Source organism: Netta rufina (genome assembly GCF_964035555.1).
Source record: "Netta rufina genome assembly, chromosome: 13".
In the NCBI taxonomy this organism is placed as follows: domain Eukaryota; kingdom Metazoa; phylum Chordata; class Aves; order Anseriformes; family Anatidae; genus Netta; species Netta rufina.
Window position 1 is genome coordinate 12,350,988 of NC_140136.1, and position 21,499 is coordinate 12,372,486.

Below are 21,499 nucleotides of genomic sequence, written 5' to 3' on the forward strand. Positions count from 1 at the left end.
TGGGACGGGACGGGATGGGATGGGAAGGAATGGGACGGGATGGGATGGGATGGGACGGGATAGGATGGGATGGGAAGGAGTGGGACGGGACGGGACCGAGCCGGGGCGCACAGAAGCGAGCCGAGCAGCGCAGAACCAACCCCAAGCCGATCCCATCCGCTCCGCTCCGAGCCCCGCCGTCCCCCCCGGTGTCCCCGCTCCGTCCCGGCCAACTTCTCCCATTGGCGAGGCGGCGGCAGCTCCGCCCCGCTCCGGGCGTTTATAACCGGCGGGGCGGCGGCCGCACGCGGCCGGGCGGCGCTCCCGGTGCCGGTGCCGGTGCTCGGGGGGCTGCCGGCGGCGTCGGGGGTTGCTCGGGGGGCGGATGGAGCGAGCGGAGCGCTGGGCGTACGGCGCGCTCTGGGCGGCGCTGGGCGGCAGCCTGGTGCTGCGGGCGGCCCGGAGGGACGTGGTGCTGGGCCGGGCGCTGCTGGTGCCGCTGGCGCTGCTGGCAGCCCTGCAGAGCCTGTGCCGAGCCTGCCTGCCCCTGCCCCTGGGGCTCGCCTTGGCCGCCGCCGCCGCCTGCTTGCTGCTCCGCCGGGCCCCGCCGCGCAGGTTGCTGCCGGTGGCGGGCAGAGCCGTGCTGGTGACAGGTGAGTGAGTGAGTGAGTGCCTGGGGGGGGTTCCCCCGGAGCTGCGCGATGCTGGGGGTGACGGCTCGCCTCGGGGCTGCCTCCTCCTCTTCCTCCCCCGGGGAGCCGCTCGCACCGCGTCCGGTCCAGCCGGGGTCCCCTCTCCCCTTCTCTGCCCTCTCTGGGAGCTGCTGGGGGTGGCCGAGGCTGTGTCCCCCTTCTCTGCAGTTTCCCTGTCCCCAGGATGTGCTGCTCAGCCCCTGCACGCCTCCTCGGATGCGGAGATATCGTGCACTCCCAGCTCAGTGTCTTCATCCTGGCTGTATTTCTTTGGGGTGTCCCCGTTTGCAAGCACCTCGTGTCCCCTCTCCTTCCTCCTGGCCATGTGCATGGGACAGCAAGGGCAGCCAGAGCCCCGTGGGGCACAGAGGGGTGCAGGTGGGCACCCCCGTGGTGGTGCAGGGCTCGGAGAGCCCCCAGCTCACACCAGGAGCTACAGAAGGGGACAAGCATCCCTGGCTTGTGATGGGGAGCACCAGCCTGAAGGGCTCTGCGGGCAGGTGGGAAGAGAAGCAGCTTGTGGGAGCACGGGGAGGCCTCCGAGGAGCGGGGCAGCGGATGAATGAATGACTGAATGAGCACAAGGCAGGGCTGCCTGGAGAGGATGCGTGCGTGACGGCCACACACAGCAGTCCCCGCCGGCCGGTGCCCCGTGGCTCACCTGGCTGCTGGCAGACCGGGTCAAGCCAGCCCCAGGCCTGGCATCGCCCGTGTAATGGGTGAGTCAGTGGCTGGAACAAGGTGTTCTTGCCCCGGTGTGCTGAAGTGACACCTCTGTGGCTCCGCCGTGTTTGCTCTGGGCTGTAAATACTTTGTGGTTTTACAGGTTGGAGGCGCAGCTGGCCGGGTCGGCGTTTCCTTGCCGCTGCTCCGGCAGGTGCCTGCGACGGTGCGGATGCGAAGGGCTGGGGCAGCATCAGCCCCCCGAGCATTTGCATGCCAATTAGCCCGATGCTTTCTGAGGATTAATCCTGCTCCTCCGGGCAGGCTGGGCTGCCGGCTGCCCTGTGAGAGCGGCAGTCTGTCCGTCCTCCTCCTGCCTATGGGAAGCAAAACCCCTCGGAGGGAGGGGAGCAGGGCTGGGTGCCTGGGGATGCAGGGCAGAGGCAGCAGCTGCGGAGCTCTTTGCTCTCTGTGCTGCTTGAAAAATGGAGCGGGACCTTCCTGGGGCAGGCTGGGAGTCAGCATCTGATGCTTTGGCTCCACGTAACCACCATGGAGGTGAACATCCATGGCTTGGCCTCTCCTGGTCCAGCACCTGAGCAGGGGGAGCTGCAGCACAACTCCAAGCAAGGGCCCACGCTCCATCTACCTGGCGTGGCTCGGTTATGAGCCCAGATCATCCTTTGGTCCTTTCTGGCCCTAGGGGATGTCTAAAATTCAGGGATTCCATCAAAACAGCCCAAGAAAAGTGGATTTCAGTGTTTGGAGCTGTGCAGCAAGGTGTCTGTTGATCCTTACACTTGGATGAGGAGCTGAAAGGAGTGAATCTTTGCTCAGATTGTGATGAAGCGAGCAGCTCCAAAATAACACAGAGTACTCAGCTGCTGGCTGGGGGGGTTATTTGGTTATTTGGGTGGTTTGGGCCCCTCGCATCCCTGCTCCTCCCTGGTGCCCACCAGCCTGCGGGGCCAGCGGGTGTGCATGGATTGCCCCAGCTCCAGGCAAAGCACCTGGGTGAGCAGGGGCAGCCAGCGGGCTGGCTGGGAGCGCGGCAGGTCTGGGTCAGGAGCATCGTTCCTCCTCCTTCCCCGCTGCAGGGGAAACTCGTTTTTCCTGGTGAGGCTCTCTGGTTACAATCGCATGCCCCATTAACAATCCGAAATGGGTCAGAGCTTCAGATCGTATTCAAGGTTAGCAGCGGTTTTGCAACTTGATCGTAGCCGAGCAGCGCTTCGGCGTTTCCCATGGACTCAACAGATGTTGAAGCATCTGGTGAGTGCAGCAGGACGGCGTGATTCAATCCAGATGTCCGGGCTCTCGCTGCTCGGCTGTGAAGGTGAACCGCTGTCCTTGTGAGAGCAGCAGCATCGCTCCCACCCCGACCCTCTGGGCTCTGGGTGCTGTCCTAAGCCCACTTCTTCTGTGGGTGACGGGGTGAAGACTTTGGAGCTGTTCAGCACTTTGTGCACGTGCTGGGGAGCAGTTGTTGGAGCCGGGTCCCTGGGCACCCCAGTTGCTGGGGATGAATTCTGTCCCGCTGGCTCTGCAGGGCAGCGTGTGCTGGTGCTGAGCACCCAGCACCGTGGGGATAATTGGGTTAAACGGGGCTGTCCCAGCAGCAGGTTGCTCCATGCCTCCAGCTCGTGCTTTCCATTGCTCCCAAGTGCTGGACGCAGCATGTCCAGCCCCCAGGAGCGTCCAGGACGCAGCAAACAGCTCATGGAGGCTGGTGGTGAGATGAGCAAAGCTCTGTCCTGGGCTGTGCTGAGCCTCCTGCAGCCTGCGGTGGCCGTGCCAGCCCCTGGGTGCCCGGGATCCCCGTCAGCAGCTGGCTGCAAATCAGATCGCTCCCTGCAACTGCCCTGGTTTTCCAGGGTCTATTAAAAATTAACAGCAGGGACAGCTATTCCTGCAAGCTGGGGTAAGGGGGGGGGGGACAGGACCCAAACCAAACACCCCAGCCCTGGTGCATGAGCAATCTTTTGCATTAAAAAAAAAAAAAAAAATCGAAAATAAAAGCAGCACTTAACTCTGGTCAGGGGTAGAAGCATCAGGTTGTTTTGCTGGGAGCGGAGCAGGAAACCTGCCTTTTCTGCTTCTCTTTGCAGCGCTGAAGCTCTTGCCTCACTCTGTCAGCAGTTCTCCAAGGCTTTAGGATTCTTCTTCCCCTTGATAAGCTTCAAAGCCAGCGATCTTCCCCAGCCCACCGCAAACATTTCGGTGCATGCGCTCAGCTTTTTCTCACCGATCCATGAAAGGAGCCCTCTCAGAGCCCTCTAATGACACAGACCCGCTGGGCACCACGCGTGTGTGTGTGTCACCAAAAAGCGATGAGCACAGCTAATTAGGAGGAGAAGCACAGCGAAGCTGCACGCTGCAGGAGGACGGAGCTGGTGGCGAGACCCAGGCGGGCTTGCTCAGCGCTCAGGGTTACGCCGGGACATGAGAGCAGCCAGGCAGAGGCTTCTCTGCAGAAATGAGAATGTCAGATGGTGCCGAGTGCCTCGGAAGCGGGGAAGTGTAGGCAGTTGCTGCCCTCTAGGCCAACGAGCAGCACATCTGCGCCGAGACCCCGGGTTGTGTTACCCGCTGGCTTGCCCCGAGCCGCGGTTCTGCTTACAGGGCAGCCGGGCTGCCCCCGTGGGGCTCGCCTCCCGCTCGGTGGGGTGATGCTGCAGGCTGGCGAGCCATTTACCTTCTCATAATCTCCCGTGGTCCATGCTGGAGGGTTGTAGGGCTTTCACCCCTTGCACTCTCCCCCTTTTCACCCCCTGGAATCCAGCCTGAGATCGCAATCTGAGCTCCCGCGGGGTGGGAAGCGTCAGGGACCTTTGCGGTCAGGCTGTAGGCACAGTTTGGGGCTGTTTTCCTTGACTCTTGCCAGAAGTGTGCCTGCTGTCTCCTTCCCCTGTTCTCCCCGCCTGCTGCAGCCTCCAGCCCCTGTTCTTTCCCCCCAGCCCATGCGTGCCTCCACGTGCATCGTATCACTCCCGCTTCCTTGTTCCCTGGAGGGCTGCCAAGCCCCAGCCTTTTATCAACTTTCTTGGTCGGGGCTGGCTTTCCTGTCGCACATGGTGCCGTCCCTGGATTTGGCTGTAATCTTGAGAAGCACTTTTCGGCTTTACAGGCTTTGCTGCCACGCGGCCCCCTCGCTGCGCCGCCGACCCCCCGGAGCCAGATGGTGGGAGCTGCCCGGGCAGCTGGGGATGCCGGGGAGGGACGGGCTGGTGGCTGCCCGGGGAAGAGGTGCCAGCCCCAGTGGTTTCTTTCATTGTTTCTTCTGCTGGTGGCGATTTTTCCAAGCTGGGTCTCAGCTTCTACCTCAAACACCCTTGGGGAGACCTGTGATCCCTCTCCAATTCCTCCTCTCCAGTGCTGGGGCTTCGCTTTGACATGCCATGCATCCATTTCTCGCATCCTTTCCCAAAGGCACCGTGACCCGTGGTTGCTCCCTCCCCAGGTCCGAGATCCCAGGTGGGGACAAGCCCTGTAACCTGGTGCGTGGCCATCCCATGGTGACTTGTCCCCACATCAGCTGGGACACTGCGCTATGCCTTTAGCGGCTGGTCCCAAGCAGATGTGTGCATGGGTGCTGCCCTGTGCCCCATCCTTCAGTGTGACCATGTGCTCAGAGGTGCTCTCCATGTGTTTTGGGGGCAAGGCACCAAAATTGGCTTGTGGCACTTGAGCTCTGCCTCTGACGAGCTGCTGGGAGCTGCTCCCTACAGCCTTCCATCGCCAAGACACCCCAACACTGACACAGCTCCATCAAAACCAGCCTGGCTTTACCGTACCGTCACGAGCAATGCCAGCTCTGAGCTGCTTAAAACCATCCAAAGCCAACTGAGACACAGCACAGTTGGCTTGGGGGGGCCCTCAGCGCCCACCCAGTGCCACCCCCTGCCACGGGCAGGGACACCCCCACCCCAGCAGGCTGCCCAAATCCCCATCCAGTGAGCACCGCCAGGGATGGGGCGTCCCCAGCTTCTCTGGGCAGCCTGTGCCAGGGCCTCACCACCCTCAGAGTGGAGGATTTTCTCCTAACATCTAATCTAAATCCCCCCGCTTTTAGTTCAAAGCTTTAGTTTAGCGCGGCCGTGGCTCTAGCTCATTGTGGTCATGGCTGGTGGAGATTCCTGGCTCTCCAGCCCGGATCCCACCCCGTGTCCTGGCCTCCCCGTGCTGTGGGAGGCTGGGTTGCCTTCGGTGCGGGCTCTGCTGTCCCTCGACGTGTCCCTGCTGCTGGCCCTGCGTCCTTCCCAGCGACAGCTCCCGCTGATGGATCGCCCTCGTGTCTCGGCAGCGCCGTGTCCCTGGTTCGCCGCGTTCCGCCCGAAGGTGATTATTCACCCGGTTATCGCTGAGGCTCTTCACAACTTCCTCTTCTTGGGGGGACATAAATTCCACATTAGCTTCGAAAGGAACACGCTGTGCCATCGCCCGGGCGGTGTTTGCGCTCGGATCTGTCACCACCTCGCTCATCCCCGCCCGGTTCCTGCAGCAGCCGAGGGGAGCGGGCACGGGGGGTGCGCAAATCCCAGCCCGTGGGGGGCCGGTGCCTCTCGGCGATGTGCCGCTTCTAGGAAATTCTCGGCACACGCTTTCTGTGAAACCCCAACTCTCTGCAATAGCTCCTGCTCAGAAGAGGCACTTCCTCCACCGCCGTGGTTTGCTGAGCCTCCCTTCAGCCCCGGTGCAGCAGCAGAGCACCGAGGTCTGGCCTTGGCACTGGGGGCACGCACCCTGCAGGTCCCTTGCTGTTCCTCACCAGCAGCTCATGGTGCCGGGTTGGGTTGTCTCCTGGGACGTCCTCCACCCGTTGCCCCTGCCTCTGAGGAAGACCCTGGTGCTTTTGCACAAGCATCTGCTGAGCCCGTTGATGCAATATTTGGGCTGAGCTCGGCAGATCTGGGTGGCAAGCAAGCTTGCAGCGTGCTGTGAGGCTCTGTGCAAGTGGCTGGGTCAACCCAGCCCTTGAGCATCGCACCAAGCACTGGTCTCCCTCAGCACAAGGTGCTCGGGCTCGTCCCTGTCCTGGCTGCTCTGCCACGAGTGGAGCTCATCACTCCATCACCCCTCGTTTGCAACCCGTGGTGCCCAGCTTTTGGGGCTGGGGGCAGGCAACTGGTGGTTTTTTGGTGCCTGATGTCTCCCCACGCTGATTTATCTCACACCTCCTCTGGTGACGTTGAGCCCCCAGCACTGACGCACTGGAGCGGGTACCTGCTGCTGCAAAATGGGCTTTAATTCGGGAGCCCTGCTCGCGCGTCCTCCAGGGCTCCTCTCCATCTTCACCGCCGCGCCCGGCTGCCGCTGGTTGTCAAGGCAGAAAATCAGATTTTCCCCCGCTTCTCTTTGGTTTGTTAAGTGAAACATATCCTCCCAGGCAGAGGTTACGGCACATAATGCTCCATAAACACTCGGCTGATCCTTTGTAATTCATACCATCTGGCTGCTCCAGCCCTGCCGCAGCCGGCAGCCTTGTTCCCCAGCCCCTGCTCGGGGGCAACAGGTCCCAGAGAGCCCCTTGGGGCTCTTTTTTTTGTTCTCTTGTGGCTTTTGGGGGGATGTATGGGTGGTGTGTCCCATGGATAACATGTCACAGGGATGGTGCATGCCATGGATGGTACATCCCATGGATGGTGCATCCCATGGATGGTGTGTCCCATGGATGATGTGTCCCATGGATGCTTTGTCCCGTGAGGACCAAGAGCAGCCAGCCAACAGCATCCTTTTCCTGTAAGGGCTGGGATTGGGGCAAACGTGAGCCAGGGTCCAATTTCAAATTAATCCTATTAAAATCCAGACGTTTAATTTAAAGGATCTTCGTGGTCAGACTTAAAAAACAATGGAGGGATGGGGCATGGGGCTGCTCCCCTGGTCCACGAGCCCCACCATGGGCTCAGGGTCCCAATAGAGGACACACCACTGCGGATGTGTCAGGGACACCCACCCATGCATGGGGGGATGTCACTTGCTGTCCCATTCCCGTCCCCTCACCAGGAATTCGGGGCTGGGACACTGCTCACCCCAAAAGACCTCTCCCAGGGCATTCCTTGCATCCCCAACCCACGCACTGGGGACAAGCAGCGTGGGCTGGGCTGCTGCCACCTTCCACCACTCCCCACCACCTCCTGCCACCCTGGGGCACGGGGGCTGCTCCCGGGGGACCCCATGACACGAAGCCACCCAGGGCACGGTTTCCTGGTGACAGGGAAGGAGATGGAGAGGCCGGGGCGGCTGCGGCGGCTCAGCTGCTGCGGGCACAGGTGCTGCTCCGGTCCCCTCCCTCGACGTGGCCCTGCCAAGAATTTGTTCCCTCTCGGCACGGGCTGACATCACCCGTTTATCGCTCCCCTCTCCAAACGCGCTCGGCATCCGGGAGGTGTTGGCCGCGGGGCCCTGCCCCAGACACACGGGCTTTTGTCTTCGCTTCTTCCTCCTGCCCACCCCGTGCGCCCCTCGGGGTGCCCGTGTCCCCTGCCCGGAGCAGCGGGGATGTCCGGCTCCTCCGTCTTTGTGCCATGGATGTTCCCCACCTGTTGATGCTGTTTCTTGCTGCTCTCTCTGTCCTCCTCCTCTCCATCCCAATCCCAATTCCCTCTGCGGAGCAATGTGGCCCCACATCCCTTGAGACCCTCGAGGACAAGCTCAGCATGACCCCCCCCAGCCCCTTTGCCACTGACACCCATGTTCTGTCTGCATCTGTCCAGCATCACCACCTGCAGCACCCGTCCCCTCCGTGCCACCACCGTGTCCTGCTCTGGCTGCGGGGCTCCCTCCTCTGCAAGGTTTTTTTTTTGTGGGGCAGGGGAAGGTCACCGCCTTGGCTGGGACCGGGGGCTTCCTTCCATCCCCGTGCCAGGCTCAGCCCCGGCAGCGTACGGAGCACCTCCGAGCAAAATGTCAGCCTTGTTTAGCTTGGCATCCCAGGCAGGATTTGCGCTTGAGCCTCTGGAAACAAGCAGCTCAGCGTGCTAATCCGCTTGGCCGCGGCGCCCGGCCCCCCTCCGGCTGATGGTGTCCTTGGGGCCGGCTCCGTCCTCGCCCTGGGCTTTGCTCGCACGAGACTCCGCAACCACAGGGCGCAGGAGGAGCTTTTGCTTTGCACCCTCTGGGATTTTCCACTTCTTTCAGCTTGGAAGAGGTTCAGGCACCTTGGGAGCAGTGCTGGTGCTTTGGGGGATGCTCAACCCCAGGGGCATCCCCTACCCAGCGGGGTCCCTGGGGATGCTGTGGGGTGGCTGTGGGGAGAGCAGGTCCCACGCACACCCCCGTGCTCTGAGATGTGACCCCGTGGGGATGAGGACATGCGGCTGGGGGGAAGCCACCCCCACTCCAGCAGCCCTGCGTCACGTCCCGTGTCGGCGGTGGGCACGGGGGGGTTGTGGTTTGACAGCTACCGGCTGGTAGCCGCCTTGTCTCCTGGCTCAGATCTGCTCAGCAAAACTGCGGCGGGCGCCTTGAGCACGTGTCCGGCCCCAGTGCCGGCTGCGGGAGGAGACCTGAGACAGCAAAATGTGAGCACACTGCATAGCCTGGTTAAGCACCCCCCCAAAAAAACGTGCCTGGACCGGAGCAGGAGAGCGGTGGCTGGGTGCTCAGCACCTGCAGAGTCTTTTGCTTGTGCTGGTGAGGAGCATCCCTGGGGCTGGGCAGAGGCAGTGCGAGGAGCACTGAGCATGCAGCATGGTGAGCATGCACTGCACCGAGCCTGAAATGTGCCAAGTAGGCAAACGTGAAGAGCCTGCGATGTGGTGAACATGCAACGCGATGAGCACACGCCGTGATGAGCACAAAATACAAGCACAAAAAATATGACAAGCTGTGCAAAGAGCATGCAGTGTGACGAGCACGCCAAGTGACGAGCATGCAATGCACCATGCATGCGAGGTGCTGAGCACGCAGAGCACTGAGCACACGATGCAGGCAGTGCTCATCTCCCTCCTCATCCTCTTCGCCACCCCCGAAGCTGGTGCTCAGTGCCCAAATGCGCCGCAGGATCCGGCCGAACCTCCTGCAGAGCCCCCGGGGCAGGCTCCCGTCCCCGTTTGCAGCCTGATTTTGCAACCCAGGCTTCGTCTCCGCTCGGCCCCTGCTCCGAGGCAGGCGCTGGATTGCCGCTGGCTCGGGGCCGCAGCGTGGGAGGGCCGGGGGGAGGCAGCTCCGCCGGCAGCCCCTCGCCACTCGAAGCAAAACCATTTGGCAGAGCCGGGGCTGGGACGGGGGAGAGCTGGCTTCTGCGGCCTCCTCGTGATGCAGCATCCTCCAAAGGACGCGTGCCCAGCGCCTCGGCTCAGACTGGCCGGCTCCAGCGCTCCCCGGAGGGGCGCAGCGGCTGCGGTCCCGGGGTTTGCTCCTCGCTCCGTGCCCAGCCCTGCGCTCGGGGGCATCGCGGGGTGTGCGGGTGCTGGGCACGGGTCGGGCAGCAGCACCGGTGCTTTTGGGGGTGAATTCAGCACCCCTCTTCTTTTGCTCCCGAGACCAGTCCCAGCAGCCTCCCTCCCCCGGTCCGGCCTTTATTTGCCTTTTCTCACGCTGAATTTTTGCCACGGCTGTGTTTTCCCATGTCTCCCCTCCCGGGAAGCCCGGCAGCGCGTTAACCTCCTCGGCCGGCCACCGCCTGAGACCTTAAATAACACCAGAGCATCGCCGCCCTCCTCCCGCCAGCCCCGAGCAGACTTTGTGTGTGTGTGTGTGTGAGAGACCGAGAGAATAAATTAAAACTTCCGAAACCAGCCTCCAAGGCACCACAAACCCTCCCAGCAATTGCTCCTAGCGCTGCCCGGCCGCGCTTTCTCCCTTCTCAGCAGCCTGGGCCAAAACAAGCCCGGCTCCCGCTGCAGCCTCCCTTGCCAGCCTTTGGGGATTTATTTATTTAATTATTTATTTGGTCTCCCTGGGATTTTTTTTTTTGGGGTGTTTTCAGGTGTTCTGAGGATCTGGCGTGCAGCCGAGGGGGTGCCGCTTTGTGCTGTGACCGGGAGCTTTCGTGTCCCCGGGGAAGGCAGCGGGGAGCCCTGGGGACACGGCTGCGTGCGCTTTTATTTTCCAACTTTATCTTTATTGCCGTTTTCTCCTGCCCTGTTGGGCAAGGCGAAATGCACCTCCGGCCCCTTCCCACCCGCTGAGCACCGCGGCGGCCGGCTCCGGGGCGTGTTATCGCGCTGGCGGCCGGCCAGGCTCCTTTATGGATTTATGACGCAGCAATAAAGTCGATGGGAGATGGGGACCCGGCCGTGGACACCGAGCCCAGCACAGCTTATCGGGCTGCCCCGGTGCTGGAGCAGGCAGCGCCCTGTTCCTGGCTGGGGGCGATGCAGCTGCACGCTGGCTCCAGGTGAAGGATATGGCCCCGTGCCTTTTCTTTTTCAATTACTTTTTAATTTTTAATTTAAAATCAGGGCTGGCTGCTTAACCCCGCTCGCTCCCCCCCTCCGTGCAGGTCACCAGCTGTCCCTTCGTCCTGCCCCGTGCAGGTCACGGGTGCCCCCAGGGAGCACCCAAGGGTGCCAGGGCACCCTCTGGGGCCCCGCGGGAGGGTGCAGGCGATGGGGCTGGCCTGGCAGCGCTCCCCCTGTTAATGGTTAATGCGGTCAGGCAGCTGGGGCGGCGCGGGGAGCTATCAGCACTGCCATCAGCCCCGGGAACACGCTGTACCGGGCCGGCTGTTTGTTTCCATCCCCGCGGCACCCATCTCCCTGCCGGCAGCACAGCCCTGGAGCTGTGGCTCTGCTCCGGCCGAGGGCACGAGGGACGTCCCACGGGGCTGCTCCCCCGGGGCTTGAAGGTGGCAGGAGAGGACCAGAATCGCTTTTTCTTCCCCCCCTCCCTTCCCCACCAGGTGCTGCTGTGTTTTTGGCACTATTTTCAGGAGGCTGAACGTGTTCGGGGAACTGCAGCATCTCCCACCTGGGCTTGTGCCGGTGTCTAGCGGTGGCTGGTGGAGGGGGTCTTTGGGATGCTGTACCCAGAGGGGGATGTTTGGGGGGTCCCCTGGCTCCCCACGGGGCTCTGGGATGTTCACGGGTGCCGGTTCAGAGCCCGCCAGGCCGGTGCCTCGCTGTGCCCGCGGGTGTCGAGCCTGCCCTCCGCGGTTTTATCAGCTCCTCGCATCAGCGGCACACTCGGGGCGATGGGTTTGCCGATAAGGGAGTGTTTTCTTCCTCCCATGCAAGAGAGAGAAAACAGCAGCTTCGTGACCTGCGGGTGCCCCAGGACAAGGTCACGTCCCCAGTGGGTGCTGGGGACCCTGGGGCTGGGGGCGTCGGGGACAGGGGGCACACGTCTGGTGGCTGTCGCCGGCCACCACGGGGCTCCTGTTGGCTCTTGCAGGCTGTGACTCCGGCTTCGGGCAGGCGACGGCGCGCCACCTGGATGCTTTGGGCTTCCGCGTGTTCGCCAGCGTGCTGGATCCACGGAGCCCCGGCGCCCAGGAGCTGCAGAAGAGCTGCTCACCCAGGCTGACGCTGCTGCAGATGGACCTGACCAAGCCCGAGGACATCCAGCGCGTCCTGCAGCACATCCAGGCTCACACCAACAGCTCAGGTGGGAGCCCGTGGCACCCCCGGTACCGTGTACAGCCCCCCCCGGGACCTCTGCTTGTGTGCAGCGTGGTGGTGCCCACCCACAGGCTGCATCCTTGGTTGCAGCCACGCTAAAAGCTCTGTCCCAAGGCACCCTGTGGCTCCGGGGGGGCAGGGTTCCCACCTGGGCCACTTTTTTGAGCGTCCCCCTTCCCCCAGGTCTCTGGGGTTTGGTGAACAACGCCGGCTTCAACGATATCATCGCGGACGCGGAGCTCTCGCCGCTGGGCAACTTCCGCACCTGCATGGAGGTGAACTTCTTCGGCTCGCTGGAGCTCACCAAGGGGCTGCTGCCCCTGCTCCGCTCCGCCGGCGGCCGCATCGTCACCGTCAGCAGCCCGGCGGGTGAGCAGCTGGGCTTTTGGTAGCCCAAACCTTTGCCCAGAGGGTGGGTGTGCAGCCCTTAGGGGTATTTTCTGCGTGGAGCTGCGTGGGAGCCGTGGGTTTGTCCTTTCTCCCCTCCAAGGTGACCTCCCGTTCCCCTGCCTGGCAGCCTACGGGGCATCAAAGGCTGCCCTCAGCCTGCTGATGGACACCTTCCGCAGCGAGCTCCAGCCCTGGGGCGTCAAAGTCAGCCTCATCCTGCCCGGGTACTTCAAAACAGGTGAGAGGCACCCAGCAGGCGGACCCGGAGCCCCGGGGAGGGACCCAAGGCAGCGGGGGAGCTGCGGCTGCAGGGTGCTGTGAGCGCAGGGGGGGCATCCCCGGCCACCACCCTGGGGAACGGGGCCAAATGGGTTCAGGGCTGAGTCCTATGGGGTGTGTGGGTGCTGGTACCTGTGGAAGGCTTGGTCAGGATCATGCCCTGCTGCCTGCTCCTTTACCTCTGGGATGGTTGAAGGTGGTGAGCACCATCTCCAGCCACCGCCTCTCCACGGTCTTTGAGCGCCCACCCCGTGGCAGATCTCCACCGGGGTTTTGGAGAGGTTTTTTGGACACGGCCGTATGAGCTCGGGCACCACGGGGCAGGGCAGGACGGGGGCGCCCAGCTCACGGTGTGGGGCTCACATCCCTGCAGGAACGTGCGACCCCGCCTTCTGGAACCTGCAGAAGCAGCAGCTGGTGGCCCGGCTGCCCCAGGAGCTGCTGCAGGCCTACGGCGAGGACTACGTGGAGGAGATCAACCGGCAGTTCATCCAGTTCATGAAGGTGGCCGTGGAGGACCTCAGCGCGGTGGTGAACAGCATCACGGACGGGCTCCTGGCTGCCAACCCCGCCGTGCGCTACTACCCAGGGCAGGGCCTTGGGCTGATGTATTTCATACACCGCTACCTGCCCTATTTCGTCCGAGACTTGTTCCTCAAAGGATTGTTCATCAACCCCAAGCTGCCCCGAGCGCTGCGGCCGGAGCAACACACGGCGGCGAAGGAGGCCTGACCTCGGCCCGCATGCGGTCGCGGGGCAGGAGGGAGCCTTCTCCTGGGATCGCCAGGCACAGCAGCCCCCGAGCGCGTGCGCAGCCGCCGGCATCGCCGCCCTCGTGCACCACGGGGGGGGGGGGGAACAATCAGCACTAGACCTAAAACCAAATCGCTTTCCCAAATCAGGCAGATGCAGATCTATTTTCTATCGTGCAAGAATCAACGTTTTTCTAGAGACTTTGTTTTTTTTGTTTGTTTGTTTGTTTTTGTATTTTTTCTAACCGTGCATCCTGCGACGGGGCCACTCTTGCCTGACTCTGCATCTCCGCACCAGGCGCTGGGACGTACCTGGGGCACTTCTCAGCTCCGTGGCAGCTCCCCGACCGCTGCTGGAGCTGCCTCCGTCTCCACCACCCCGCAGCTGGGTCGGGCACGGGGCGCTGCGGGTGCTGCCGTGCCAGCCCTGCCTCCCCGCGGTTCGTTTCACACTCCACGAGCTCCCAGCAAGAGCAGGAGGCTGCGGGCACTGCAGAGCTCTTCACCAGATGAACTACGTGATTGTCACTTTTTAAATAAATCTCTTCTTGATAAGCCACTGGGCTCTCGCAGTCTCCTTCTGCGTTTGGGGGTGCCCTGCCCAGAAGGGGCACCCCCAGCCAGCCCCGGGGCAGCCAGGAGAAGCACCCCGCCAGCACGGGGCCCTTGGGACGAGCGAGGAGGCGCTGGAGAAAGCAGGGAGAGCGCAGTGCAGTAGGCAGATATTTATTGGTGTGGAGAGGAGGGGGGTCACAGGGTAACAAACACTGCAGAGGTGACCACGGCACAAGCTGGGACAGAGCCGCTGCTGCCAGGCAGGACGGATGGGGAGCACCGGGAACTCCCCATCGAAGCCCCTCTGCAGCCCCCAGGCCAACCCCGAGGCAGACAGGGGGTGGCTCTGCCCCGGCACCAGGCGTGCCCTACATCCATGCAGCCACCCGGAGCAGGGCAGGGGCTCTCCCGTGTCGCAGCAGCACCCGCAGAGCCCAGAGCCTTGCACCTTGTGCCAGACACAGCTCCAAGCCACGGGGTTCGCAGGGGAGGAAGGAGCTCAGGCGGCTTACGGAGCCCTTTCAAGCTCCAGCGACCGAAGAGAGCAGCTTTTGAGGACGCTAGCCCTTAGTGCAGATGCTGCTGGAGCCGGGAGGAGCGCGCTCCACACATGCTCTGGCTCTGCCCTCACGTTCCCACAGGCTCCGTCCCAGCCCTGGCCAGGGCTGCTCAGCCTGTCCCACCTCAGGGTTCGCTACGAGGGATGCGGGGATTACACAGCAGCATTGGCTACGCTACAAATCACACTCCAACTAAATCTCACGGGGACAACGCTGAGGAGGAGGCGTGCTCAGAGCACTGACAGCAAGGACTCCTGGCCGTGGCAGACCCTGACGCACTCCTCTGCAGCGGTGGGAACCACTTGGAGGCAGCAAGCCCCGGCTGGTGCTTGCTCTGCGAGCAGAAGCACATACAGCAGGTTAGTACAGGAACACGGCTACTATGAGATACACGACAGGAGGCGTCCCTCCCGCTGCACAGGGCCAAGCCTGAGCCACCGGCCCCTCTGGACCCCTCACTGCACACACAACTCAAACTTCAGCTTGTGAATAATTTAACTAGCGACTGTACAGTTTCCCCATCCGAGCCAGTTCGACAGGTGGGACATCCCTGGAGTCTGGGCAAGGGGTAACTCGGGGGGCACGCAGAAGATAGACAGGGGTCCCTCTGGACTCCAGGGGTGGGAGGGTCGGGCAGGAGCAGGGCAGGGTTAGAAGATGGGAATGTAGTTGTCGATCTTGGTCCTGTGCCGCTGGGCGATGCACTCTGCGATCCACACGATGTTGCGGCACTCCTGCTCCTTCAGCTTCACGAAGGCGTAGAAGACTCCGAAGTGGAACTGGTTGAGGAACGCCAGCTTGTTCAGCTTCACCTGGGGAAAGCCCGGAGGAGGATGTCACTTGTCCACCTCTGCCAGGCTGTCCTCTGCTGGAGGAGGCAGCCCAGGCAAGGATGGAGCAGCTTGGAGGTCCTGCGACTTCCCCAGCAGGCTGGGGGCTCCTGGCTCAGAGAGGACAGGCTCTGGCACTTGAAGGGGGAAGGATTTACACCCTCACATGCTGCCAGAATCCTCCTTTCCCACATAATGACTCTGCTCTTGCTCTCGGTGGACCAAACATCCATCGGCAGCCCCAAACCTGCCTCCCACACTGCTCTAAGCTGTCTGGGTGACAACTTAGCACGAGGCTGGGCCCCCACAGCCATCAGTACTGAGCACCATTCCCTCCCTGGAGCACAGGGAGAGCATCCTCTTCCCTCCCCAAACTCTGCTGATCTGCAGCACTGACGCTTGGGAGCATCAGGCAGACAACCTTGCTGCTGCCCTGAGCTTTGGAGGAGGCCCAGGCAGCCACGCTTGTCGAGCGGTGTCTCAGGGCTCACTCACCTCATGCTCAAAGAACCTGTCTTCAAGGGTCTTGTCTCCAGGGTTGCTGCCAGCCCCTTCAAACAGCAGCTTGTACTCCTGCAGGAAGACATCACGAGAGGATGTACCCGATTCCAGTACCCTCAGCAGCACGCCTGGGCCCCATACATCAGACCCCCAGCCACTACGTCGTCAGCAGAGGACAGAGAAGCCAAAAGTCATCTGCCCTGAGAGCACACGAGCACACAGGATGCTGTGAGGCTGCACTGCACAGACCCCACCTGGGGACCTGCTGAAGACAACGCCCAGAAGAGCAGAGAATCTTTCATCTGTGAGCATCACAGGTCCAGCCAGGGATCCTGCCCCTCCACTGAAACGTGCAGTGCTCGTGGTGTGGTGCCTGCAGGCAGGATGCAGCAGGCACATCCCTTCCACGTACAGATCAGCATGTTTAGGCCATGCCCCTGCACCCACAAACACTGGCACACGCTGCTTCAGCAAGGGGACACCGAGCTCTCCGACCCCAAGTAACAGAGAACAGGCAGCCCCCACCCTAAGCTGTCCATCCACACGCTCCCCAAGCCCCTGAGAAGCTCTGAGGCAGAGCAGGTCCTTGCACCAGTCCCCCAAAGCACTCACGGGGTAGTAGTCAGCAACGTTTTTGACTTGTTCGTAGTCATCTGCTCTGGCCAGCTGAGCCAGCCCCTCGGGGTAGAGCTTGCCGCAGTGCGGGAACAGCTTCGCCCGGTCCTCCTTGGACAGCTCCGTGCCGAACGAGTTGATGGTGATAATGAAGGCCCTGCGGTCAGCTTCGAACTGCGGGAGAAGAGAGTTTCACCTCGGGCTGCAGGGGCTTTGACAGAGGTTGGTGGGTAACGGTGCTGCTCTGAACAGAGCCGCATCAGAGGGCGGCACGAGCTCGGTGCCTGGGACACACACAGCAGGGCTGGCTACACGTGGGGGCCACCTGCAGGACCACGAGGTGATGCCTGGAGAACTCAGGTGAGGAAATCCCCACCTCAGGCACAAGCCAAGGCACTGAACAGCATCCCAAGCATCTGAAATATGGGCGGAGTGCTGAGTATCACCACAGGAGTTTCCAGACCTACCTCCAGGATTGGACACATGGCATCTGCCGTGGTACCTCCAAGTGCCTTGCAGAACTTGTAGAAGGACTCCAGGTATGCCTGCAAGAGAGAGAAATGAGCGCTCTTCCACCCAGCTTCCTTTACTGCCCCACAGGGCCACTCAGGAGGGGGCAGAAGGCGAGCAGGGATGCTCCCAGACACTTTATAGCACAGCACAGCCTCTCTCACCCCGTGTGAACTTGGACACCAAGCCCACACGAGGGACAGTGCTTCCCCAGGAGCCGGAGACATGAAGGGCTGTGGTTTGGTTTGCTCAAGTGACTGGATGAGCTTAGAGCAGGCAGAACCCCAGGCAAGAAGGTTAAAGCCTATTTTGCTCCTTTGAGTGGTCTAACTCCAAAGCATTCGCTGAAGTTTCACATGGTTTCCTGACCCCGCTCTGGCCTCTCCAAGCATGCCAAGCCACACAACTATAGCTGCAAGACCTAAGCTCAGAAAGTAGCCCTGTGTAAGCGGAGTCGAGATGAGACAGGACATCTGTGAAGGAAACCAGCCATCCTCTGTAATTCTCTTTTCACACTGCAGCCGCTTGGTCTCCATCCCAACTGGAGCACTGCAGAAATCATACGAGGCTAGGCACAGCCAGGCTGCCTCCAGGAAACGTAATCCTTTGTGGAGATGTACCATAATCCAGCTGGAAGATGACTCCATCTCCCACGGGGAGCCGTGGAGGCAGAGCACGGCTGAAAGTGCCGTTCAGCAAAAACTTTCTCAGAAGAAACCATCATGTGCTAAAACACCTCCCTGCACAGAGCTGCGAGCGGGATCACATAAAAGGAATGGCAAAGCAACGATGCTGAGACATCACAAACCTCTGCCTCGTCATAAGATGGACCACAAAGATGTGTGCTGGACACCCTCGGCTCCAGAAAAGCACCTGGATTATTGTGTTTGGCAAATAGTTGACACCACATGGTGCACAAGGGCACTGCTGGGTGAGCACTGCTCATCACAGCAATGTGATGTGAGCAGCAGCCCAGCTGAAGGGCCTCCACACCAACGCACGCAGCATGGGAAACGAGCAGGAGGAGCTGGAAACCATGGTGCAGCGAGACAAACATGACCTGACTGCTGTCACGGACACGTGGTGGGATGGATCCCACAACTGGAGCGCTGGAACGGAGGGCCAGAAACCCTTCAGCAGGGATAGGCAGGGAAGGGAACTGATTGTGGAGAAACAGCCACGGACAGGTTGGGAGCTTGTGGGTGAGGGTTAAAGACCGATAAAGGACAGGTTGTGGTTGGGGTCTACCACAGGTTCAAGGAGCACCTGTGGATGAGGCATTTGGGCTTCGGCTGCAAGAAGTGTCGTGCTTGCACGCTCTCCTCCTGATAACTTTTACCATCTGGATTGTCAGCTTGGAAAATGACACAGCAGGCTGTAAGCAAACAAAATTCCTAGAGAACACTGAGGATAACTGCTTGGTCCAGCGTTACACAGAGCGAGCAGAGGGGAAGTGTTACAGACCTGGTGTTCACCAGCTCCAAAGAGCTCATTAAAAGAGGTCAAGACCGGAGGCAGTCTGGGCTGCAGCGACAACGCCCTGGTTGAGTTTGTGATCTCGAGGAATAAAGGCCTGGCAAAGGGCAAAGTCAGGGCCCTGAACTTCCGAAGAGTAAACTTCAAGCTATTTTAAGAGCTAGTAGATGACATCCCCTGGAACGCAGTCCTTAGGGACAAAGGAGCTGAGCAGAGCTGGCAGCTCTTGAAGGATGTTTTCCTTAGAGTGCAAGAACTCGCCATTCCTCCTATAAAAAAGCAATCGGGGAGGGCAGACAACTGGGGTGGCTGAGCAAGGACCTGCTGGTCAAACTGAGGCACAAGAAGGAAATGCACACGCAGAGGAATGACGGGGACACGCGGCCAGGGCTGCAGCACGGATGTGCAGGGATCCACCAGGGAACCTGGTGCCTTCTGTGATGGAGTGAGTGCATCGGTTGGCAAAGGAAGAACGACCAATGTCACCTACCTGCACTTCTGCAAGGCCTTTGACACGGTCCCACATGACACGCTGGTCTCCCAAGTGGAGTGATGGATTTGATGGGTGGATCACTCAGTGGGTAAGGAGTTGGCTCGATGGTCACACCCAGAGAGTGGCGGTCAATGGCTCTGTGTCCAAGTGGAGGCTGGTGACAAGTGGTGTCCCTCAGGGGTCTGTCCTAGGACTCGTACTGTTTAATAGCTTGAGCAACAACACAGACAGTGGGATCGAGTGCACCCTCAGCAAGTTTGCAGATGACACCAAGCTGAGTGGTGCAGTCGGTACATCAGAAGGAAGGGATGGCATCGAAAAGGACCTGGACAAGCTGGAGAATTGGGCCCACGTGAACCTAATGAGGTTCAACAAGGCCAAGTGCAAGGTGCTGCACCTGGACCAGGGCAATCCCAGACATGAGGACAGGCTGGGAGAAGAACTCATTGAGGGCAGCCCTGCAGAGAAGGACTTGGGCGTTCTGGTGGACAAAAAGCTCAACATGAGCCAGCAGTGTGCGCGCAAAGATGATCAAGGGGCTGGAGCACCTCTGCTGTGAGGAAAGGCAAGCACAGAGCATCACCCTGCAGAGCTATCACAGGAACAAGGGCACAGATATTGAACTTTGCTTGAGGTCCACAGACAAAGGATGCTGGACAAAAGGTTCAATCCCAGCTCTGCCCTTCCCAGAGCTCACAAGCAAGCTTTAGGCCTTAGAAGCAAAAATGGGTGAACTCAGATACCCAGCACTGAGTGAGAATCCAGCATCACAGGCATCATGGAGACACGGGCTGCAGGAAAGCTGCATGGGTACCCTCCCCTGCGGACCCCTCCACAGCTGACATCAATTTACAGGAAACTCTCCGCTGTCCAGAAAACCATATCGCAGAAATAGCAGTGTGCTTGCACTTAATAGTCTTCAGAAGTCTTTTATTTCCATGACACCACTCAATTACCCTCTGCCTCCTGTTAGTCTTGTTTGTCTTTCACATCCAGACTGAAGGGAGATCTGTGGCTGGGCTGTCCATGGTGACTCTTTTCAACATCATCCACAATTTTCATCATGATTCACTCCCCTTCCAGCTGAGGAACCCAAACCTTTTTTGTAGTTTCCTATACAGAAGTCATTGTACCCAAACCTTTATTATGTCTCTCTCAGCAACTTCTGTTCTGCTCTTCATATTTTGAGATGGGAGAGGAGAGGAACAGACCAGCAAATGCACAGGACAAATGCACTACAGATTTACGCAGCAGCACGGTGATGTTTGTGCAGTTCTCCCCTGTCCTACTGTTAAGAACAGACTGCCCTAGACAGAGACACACTTACTGAGGTCGGTCACAACCCAAGGGTTCATTTAGGTAGAAGAAGGAAACCTCACTCTACAAGTGGGATGAGGATTCCCTCCTTGCCTCTCCCGTGTAACACTCCACATTTATCCCCACTGATGTGTCTGCTGTGCGTTACTGTCCAGCCACAAAGCTCCTTCGGCAGGTTCCTACAGGCAGGTTGCCAGCAAAGGCTAGCAGCCAGCCAGCTTCGTTTCAAATATCCAATAAAGACACGGAAAAGAAGGAGTAAGCAGCAAAGATTACGATGCTGGCATGCCTCCACTGCTGACCTCCTTCTACTCGAAGAGCTGGCCGCTTTTATCTTCCGCTCCTCATTGTAAACATATTCAAGAACCTCCTCAGTTGCCACTGCTTACTTAAGAGCTTTCAGAAAGAAACATTTGTAATTGCTTTTCTCCTGTGAATCCTCCTCAAACCTCGTCTGTGTGCTTGTCCATTCCTTCAAGAAGTGCCTCCAGTAGGTCTGGGTGGCCATGAGCATCTATCCCTGGCACCCATCTGCTGTGCTCTTCAGAGCAGCTCCACAGAGACATCAGACCTGATTTTACTTCCCTAATCTGCCCACAAAGGCCATTTGCATTGTGTTATCCATTTTCCAGACCCTGAGGCTGCCAGTGAGCACCTGTAAGCTGCAGTCACCTCTTCCACCCCTGCATCCCCGTGATTTATTGCTGACAGAGCAAGCAGCCTGCCCCTGCTCTCCCCGGGGGCTGCTCGTTAGGAAGATCCAGTCCCAGCACACACTGAGAGGTACCAGGCAGTGACACTTCAGTTTAGGGCTAGGAAAAGCAGAAAGCAAAGGAGTAGCAGCCTCAGAAAGGAGATGGAAAGGACGTGGCAGCTGGGAGCCAAGGAGAGGGCACCCGCCAGCCTGTTTGCTCTGTGCTCGCCCTGCTCCCTGCCTCTCCCCGGCTCAATAAGGAGCTCTGCACCCTGCGAGGGTGCAGGTATTTATGCGTGCCGGCATACCTTCCCCCATTATAGCAAAAGATCGGTACATGCCAGAGGCCACACGCAGCTGGGCATGACTGCCAAAAGGCAGCAGCTTCTCCCCTCCCTTCACCTTCTTCCCTTCACGCCTGACCTGTTCTCCACCTCTCCAAACGGGTCAGGGCTTCCTTAGGAAGCAGAGGTCACAGTGACTGCTAGCTGGCCGTGACCGGTCAAAGCAAGGTTGGCAGATACAATCTGCATCCCACCCGTACTCCAGAGAGTCGAGATGAAGAGATAGCCACAGCCTGCACACAAACACACGCTTTTACACTGCCAGCTAAAACCAGACGGGGCCAGCA

The 21,499-nt window shown here is 60.2% G+C and overlaps 2 protein-coding genes across 2 annotated transcripts in view; one reads left to right on the plus strand and one right to left on the minus strand.

The window, feature by feature from the left end:
- Positions 1-364: 364 nt before the first annotated feature.
- On the plus strand, positions 365-13,297 carry HSD11B2 (hydroxysteroid 11-beta dehydrogenase 2; the record flags this gene model as incomplete). The annotated part of the gene is made up of 5 exons (XM_084294834.1): positions 365-632; positions 11,670-11,882; positions 12,080-12,265; positions 12,387-12,524; positions 12,939-13,297. 5 exons carry the CDS (start codon positions 365-367, stop codon positions 13,295-13,297), a joined length of 1,164 nt encoding a protein of 387 aa, XP_084150960.1.
- Positions 13,298-14,038: 741 nt separating this feature from the next.
- The window catches only part of ATP6V0D1 (ATPase H+ transporting V0 subunit d1), a 33,081-nt gene continuing 25,620 nt past the window's right edge, over positions 14,039-21,499 (minus strand). Inside the window, exons 5-8 of the mRNA XM_084294788.1 lie at positions 16,846-16,923; positions 16,376-16,552; positions 15,758-15,835; positions 14,039-15,244 (exon numbers count right to left, since the gene is read on the minus strand). Of these exons, the coding sequence (XP_084150914.1) occupies positions 15,083-15,244; positions 15,758-15,835; positions 16,376-16,552; positions 16,846-16,923 (495 nt within the window). The 3' untranslated portion in view covers positions 14,039-15,082. The remainder of the gene's footprint in view (positions 15,245-15,757; positions 15,836-16,375; positions 16,553-16,845; positions 16,924-21,499) is intronic.